Source organism: Apaloderma vittatum, unplaced genomic scaffold (genome assembly GCF_000703405.1).
Source record: "Apaloderma vittatum isolate BGI_N311 unplaced genomic scaffold, ASM70340v1 scaffold25685, whole genome shotgun sequence".
In the NCBI taxonomy this organism is placed as follows: Eukaryota; Metazoa; Chordata; class Aves; order Trogoniformes; family Trogonidae; genus Apaloderma; species Apaloderma vittatum.
In genome coordinates this window covers 6,333-12,650 of record NW_009716868.1, presented here as the reverse complement: position 1 = coordinate 12,650, position 6,318 = coordinate 6,333, and the positions used below count along the sequence as shown (strand labels likewise).

Sequence of the window (6,318 nt, the reverse complement as noted above, 5' to 3'; positions counted from 1 at the left end):
ACTGCCATACGCAGTTAGAGACTGAGGGGAAGGTGATGAATCCAGAGAAGAGGAAGCCTGGAAGAGCTGTTAAATGCAGACTAGAGCTCTTTTTGCACAGCACAGTTTCTAGTGCGACACTGGTTTTTGTTAACTTTTGCTTTGAAATTAAATGAATTGCGTTTACTGGTGAGGTTAAGTGGCTGGATGTGTGTTATATTTTAAGAGGTGATGTCTTAGACCTATTTTTCTCTTTTCTTGAAGGCCTCGGTTGGCAGGCAGAGCCCGAGGGTGGTGCCGTACCCAGCCCACAGTCTATGTCCTGGAGAGCCTCGCCTTCAGAGTGCAGCAGGTAAACACAGTTTGAGTATGTGTCTGCTTGCTGGTCTGGTTTCCAGAGAAAGCTAGGCTGCTGTGATCAGCCCGTCTGTTCCCTTCTCCTTCCGACATCTCTCACACCCGTTGGGTGATTCCCATGCCATTTGACAGAGGAGGAAAGTCTTGAAGATGCCAGAGCTCCTACAAGTGTCCATTTGCCCGTTCTTGCAGTAAGAGGCAATTATCCTAAAAATGCCTTGGGCAAAGGAAAGGCTGCAGTGTGCATTTCCATGTAACACTAGTGAATCCAGTCAGGAGAGACACACAAATGCTCAGAAAACGCTCAGACTCAGCTTTCAGTCAGTTGTGGGACTTGCATGTGCAGAGAGCCAGGCTTTGCGATTCAGCACTCGCAGCGTGACTTCGTTCGGTGGTGTTCCCCAGCCTCTCTCACTCCTGCCTTCATCTCTTCCTCTGGCTTATCTGGGCTGCACACACCCAAGAGATCATCCCAAGCTTTGTTGCATCTGAAGCTTTGGTCCAGGGTGGTGCTAGTGTCTGACTTCTAATCCCTGCAGTTGTGTCAATGGGCTCAGCTGATCATCGACTGAACCTGGCAGAGATCCTTTCACAGAACTATGGTGTACGGGAAGAAAGGGAGGAAGAAGATGATACTCAGGAGAAGCAGAAATCTTTAGAAGAGCTGGAGAAGAGTCTTGGCGACTCTCAGGTAAAGGCAGCAAGGGACGGGGAGGGAAGTTACCTGCTGGGTTTTGTTGTGCACTTTTACAGCACTGGTGCCGAAGATCTGTGTGAGAAACTGTGCCTGGCTCAGCTGGCAGCGCGCTGTGTTTAGGTTCACCCGTCGATGAGTCTTAGGTTTGCGTTTGGGTAGGAAGGGGTGGTTTTGGGAACAGGGAACAGCAGTCAGTTTGGAGGCTTCCACTGCCGAGGGGTCTGATGAGGTCTTGGCTCACCTTGCCCAAGGGCCATCACCTGTTGGGCGTACGTCCAGTGAGTGTTCCACAGTGGAGGAACCGCAAAGGTGAAATGACGTGCTCCTGCTGCGGGTGGTCCCATGGAGACCTCGTGGAACACAGAGCGTGTTCCTGGTGACACAGACCGTCTCCTCAGGTCAGGCACAAGGCTAATAATGGGGATGTGCTTGACAGTGTTGCTCTGGGGTGAAAGTTCCTGGCTTCTCCATGCCTTTGGTGAGTGTTCCACAGTGGAGGAACCGCAAAGGTGAAATGACGTGCTCCTGCTGCGGGTGGTCCCATGGAGACCTCGTGGAACACAGAGCGTGTTCCTGGTGACACAGACCGTCTCCTCAGGTCAGGCACAAGGCTAATAATGGGGATGTGCTTGACAGTGTTGCTCTGGGGTGAAAGTTCCTGGCTTCTCCATGCCTTTGAGAAGACCAGGTTGTGGTGGGTCCTGGTGGACCATGCCTCCTTCATTGTGCAGCGTTGCCCAAGGCCCCCAGAGGAGCAGAGCTGCCTCGACTGCCTCTGCATATCTCTGTGTTCACTGCAGCTGGTGTTGTACTTGGTGATCGTTCCTTTCCTGATGAAACTTTGTCCTCCTCTTGCTCAGAGCAGTGAAATGCCATTTGAGGAGCTGCTTGCACTTTATGGCTATGAGGCATCGGATCCCATCTCGGAGCAGGACAGCGAGAGCAATGATATTACTCCAAATCTCCCAGATATGACTCTGGATAAGGTAAGGGCCACTGTGCGTGTGGGTGCGTGCCCTCAGCCTGCGCTCTGGGTTACTGTGCTGTCATGAAGCTTGAGATGCCTGGTAGCTCTTCCCAGGCAGAGTTTGACTAATGCCAGGGGAAGGGGCCTGCCCAGTTCTGGTGTCCCCGTGAGTAATGCCAGGTGTAGAAATGTGCGTGTAAGGAGTTCAGAGGAGACCAAGGAAAGGATAGCTCTTTCATAAAGAACACGCTGAAAACTCTCTGAGTTACACCTGTTTGCATGTAGATGTGGGTTTGTGTAGAGTCAGGGGAGGTTTGTATCTTCCCAGGTAAAGTTATGGCTCCTCCTGTACTAGCTGAAGTCTAAAAAGTTTTGGTTTTTTTCCTTCCCCCTTCTTTGAGGTATTTGCTGGGTGTAGAGCGTGGAACTCCACAGAAAGTGCCTCTTGTTCATCCTCACTCTGGCTTCCATAGGAAGCCACCCTCGAAGCTTGTAGAAGTGCTTCTAGGGAAAATAATCTAGGGGTGATGGGGTGTGAGAGAGAGAATCTATCTTTGGACAAGCTGTGGGAGGGTGAGGAGATCTGTGGATGCAGCCACCCTTGGCCAGAAATGCTTTACTCTAGACCATACCCTCCTCATAAGTTTTTTTTTTAATTTAAAAATATTTTTTACTTTCTTGTTGTTGTTAAAAGGAACAAATAGCGAAGGATTTGCTTTCAGGGGAAGAAGAGGAGGAGACACAGTCTTCAGCTGATGATCTGACTCCATCTGTCACATCCCACGATGCATCGGACCTATTCCCCAACCAGCCTGGCTGTACGTGTCACTTATTTCTAAGTAATTGCTTTTCACTTAGATGGGATGTGCAGGATAGGGCTAAAATGTTTTTCTTTCTTTTGTCACTTAGTTTCATGATATCAGCTTTCCACTTTCCTTCTAGGGGCTGCAAATAAACCTGAGTGCTGGAGGTGTTACTGAGCATTAGTTAGGATATGTGGCATGTGTATGCTCCCTAGGTGAGAGGAGAATTGTCTCTCGTTGTAACTCATAACTGAGAAAGTGAGAACTGTTTTGCTCCTGGCAGTCTGAAAGATCAGTACTCTAAAAGTGAATAAATTCAGTAGTACTAGTGGTATGATATGTTGTGGCAGTTCCTATATATTGGAATATTCCTGTGTGGGAAGCCAAACTGCAGGAGTGAGGCGCAGCACAAAGTGATCTTATTCCTTCTGCTGATCTGCAAAATGGAGTCTGAGCTCCTCAGGCTGGTGGGCACCACCCACAGGGCAAGCGCGCAAATCCTATTTAGAAGGAGAAAACTAAAATCTGGGTAAGTTGTCACTGCAGACCATGCTGAAAGTTACTTCAGGACAGAAAATGAAGGGAAGGAGAGGGAACATAGAGCAATAGGAAAAAAACCCCACAGTTCATAACTGCAGACCTTTTCCTTTCCCACAAAGCAAACAACTTCCTTGCTGATGAAGACAAAGAGCCCTGTTCATCTCCATGTGCTTCCTCCATGGCTGAGGATTCCGAGGAGGATTCCATTCCATCCAACGAGTGTAAGAAGGTAAACGATCAAAGCATGTTGGGAAGGGGAGCTCACGCCATGGGCCTGAGTCTGAGGAAAGCAGGGCACCAAAGCACTGTGCCGTTTCCTCAAGAAATTTTCTTTTATTTTCTTTTGCTCAGCGCCTTGTATTTTGTGGAAGGCAGTGGCAGATGTAGGTTTTTTTAAATACAGTCTTGAAATCTGTATCTGAAATTATCTTATGCTTCACGTACAGAAAACGCTGTTGTGCCTTGGTAAATTAAAACCGTGGCCTGTAGCCCTGTGAGGGTGAAATGCTGTGCAGTATTCCCAGCAGGATTTACTGAGCGGGAACCATCTCAACGAAAGAGAGGAGCAGGCTTCCAAATTCAGTTCATTCTGGTTGTGAAGGTTGCAGGAACACTGCTGCATTTCTTTATCTCCAGCTTTAGCTGCTCGCTGTGTATCTATAACATAAAAACTATGTAAATGCCTACGATCCCCAGAGCGTGGTCGGAAGTAAATCTTCTTAGTTACCCTATGAAATAGTCAGGGCTCCCTGGAAGCAGTAGTGCTGGTGGGGCCTACCGAGATAGAAATCAGCCTCGTGGTGTTGTAGTCCCTAAATCGCAAAGCACAGCTCGGTGCCTTCCTGGAGTGTTTTCCCTTTCGATTTACTCGCCTCTCTGTGGTGACGTTTCAGGAGATCATGGTTGGGCCTCAGTACCAAGCCAATGTTCCCATCCTCCACCTAAACAGGCACGGTGAAAAAGGTAAGGCGACTTGCTTTTTGTGTCTTGTCTGGATGTAGGGCTGCCAGCCTGGGCATCTGATGGGGCCCTGCTTCATCCGTTCTGCTCCGTATCTCTGGGTTTGGCATTAACACCAAAATTCACACCTGAGCTGGCTTTGAACTAGTCTGTTTGAACAGGACTGGTAACGCAGAGACAGAAGCCAAGAAGCTCAGTGAGAACCTTGTTGGTGTGGCAGGTTTGGAGAAGGGGGTCTCAGCTGCAGCCAAAGAGAAGGGATACCCTCTGGAAATATTCTACTTTATTTTTCTTTTACATCTTCCTTAACTAGCCAGGTTATTTTCATTCAGCACTCCCTGGAGCTGACTGTCTCTGATTTGATGGGATGCCTGCAGAGGGGATGAAGGTGCCTTGGTTTGCAGATGGCACCTGATAACTAGTGAAAGACCAGCACCAGCCTGTTGAGTGATGGTTAAAAGAAAGCCACATCTTGAGAAATTACTTCCTCATTTCTAGTTCTTTTATCCTAGCAGACTGGGCAACTTAATTGAAGGAGATAAAAGTTACCAGCTTTGTTGGTGCTATTTCAGATTTACCCAGTACAGTTTGCAGGACTTTGCACTGTCAATTTTTTGGTGCTCTCTGCCTTCTGTATTGAAGACGACAGATTTAGTGCATGTTTCCCATACTGTATGTTTGCACCAGTGTGAAATGAAAGGAAACTGGTAGTAGATCCCAACAGGGATCTTTTAGGTCCTTTCTGTAGCCTCTGACCTGATTTTGGTGATTCTGCAGGGCAGAAGAGTTTGTTCCTTTGCCTGTAGAGATGCCTTAAGTACAGGGTGTGCTAATGTTATCTGAATAGAAGCAGCTCAATATTTCTGATTGGTTTTTATTGCAGAGCGTCTTCTTGCTTTCCTCTGTGCTTTTATTTTACTTTGTCTCTTTGCATTGTTGTGTGCCCTGTCCTTCTGGACTGAGCCTTGGAAGCTGAAAGGGGCAAGAATCATTTAGTGATGCAGTGCGCTCCTGCGATCCTGCGTGGGTGGAGCAGCTCAGGAGGGGCATTACAAGCTATCACAGGGGAGCAGCTGCTTAGTTTTGCATCTAGGGCAGGGTTATAGCTCAGCCGCCTTCGCCTCCCACTCCTTTTGTTTGCTGTGTGCTGGAAAAGACACCTTAGAACCTCAGCGGGGTTTAGCTGCCAGGACTAATGAATCAGAGCAACAGTCTTTGAGCACATGGGGACAAAAACCTTGTCAACCAACCCTTCTGAAGAGCTGAAAGCAAGCTGAGCCTGCTCACAGGGCTCTAAAAGAGGTATGAAGAGTATTAAGCTTATCTGCCTCCACAATCAGGAGGGAAGATGCAGTACCTTCACAGAGATGGTTTTTGTCTCTAGAGCTGGGTTGCAGTAGCAAGTGAAGATTTCTTCCCTGCTTTTTTCTCTCCCGTGCACGTTCACGCAGACTGTTTCTCAAAAGCAACAGAATTCTCTGTTGATTAACTTATTTCAGTGCTTTTTCTGTTAGCCTACGAGAATGAAGATCAGCTGCTTTGGGACCCAAACATACTCCCTGAGAGAGAAGTTGAAGAGTTCCTGTACCGGGCAGTGAAGCGGCGATGGGAGGAGCTGTCTGGCAGCAGCCTGCCAGAGGGAGAGACGGTGAAGGACAACGAGCAGGTACGTGGGGGCTTCTTGCCACCCAGCGAAACTCTGACGGTGCTGGCGTCAGAGCGTGGCGCTTCCTGTGGAGTGAGAGACCCACCTAAAAGAGAATGAGCGCTCGCTCCACCGATCCTCTGCTTCGCGGGTAAGCGAGGGTGTGCTGCCTCGCTGCCGTCTCAGCAGGCTGATCACGCTTCTGCTGGGGAGACTGGAAAAGGCTGTAGTGGGCCTGACCACGGGCCTGTCTGGCTGAGTACTGTGCTTCCAGCTCCGCGACAGGTGTTTGTGGAGAGGGGGTAGCGGACTGGGCGACCTGAGAATGGGCACTGCTATGGCTGCGTTGTCCTGGTATCCCCAAATCCCC

The 6,318-nt window shown here is 48.9% G+C and overlaps 1 protein-coding gene across 1 annotated transcript in view; it reads left to right on the top strand.

The window, feature by feature from the left end:
* The first annotated feature begins 249 nt into the window (after nt 1-249).
* MIER2 (mesoderm induction early response 1, family member 2) overlaps nt 250-6,318 on the top strand; it is a 10,149-nt gene continuing 4,080 nt past the window's right edge. Inside the window, exons 1-7 of the mRNA XM_009869703.1 lie at nt 250-331; nt 876-1,027; nt 1,894-2,019; nt 2,695-2,818; nt 3,463-3,572; nt 4,237-4,306; nt 5,818-5,969. Coding sequence (XP_009868005.1) covers nt 884-1,027; nt 1,894-2,019; nt 2,695-2,818; nt 3,463-3,572; nt 4,237-4,306; nt 5,818-5,969 — 726 coding nt within the window. The 5' untranslated portion in view covers nt 250-331; nt 876-883. The remainder of the gene's footprint in view (nt 332-875; nt 1,028-1,893; nt 2,020-2,694; nt 2,819-3,462; nt 3,573-4,236; nt 4,307-5,817; nt 5,970-6,318) is intronic.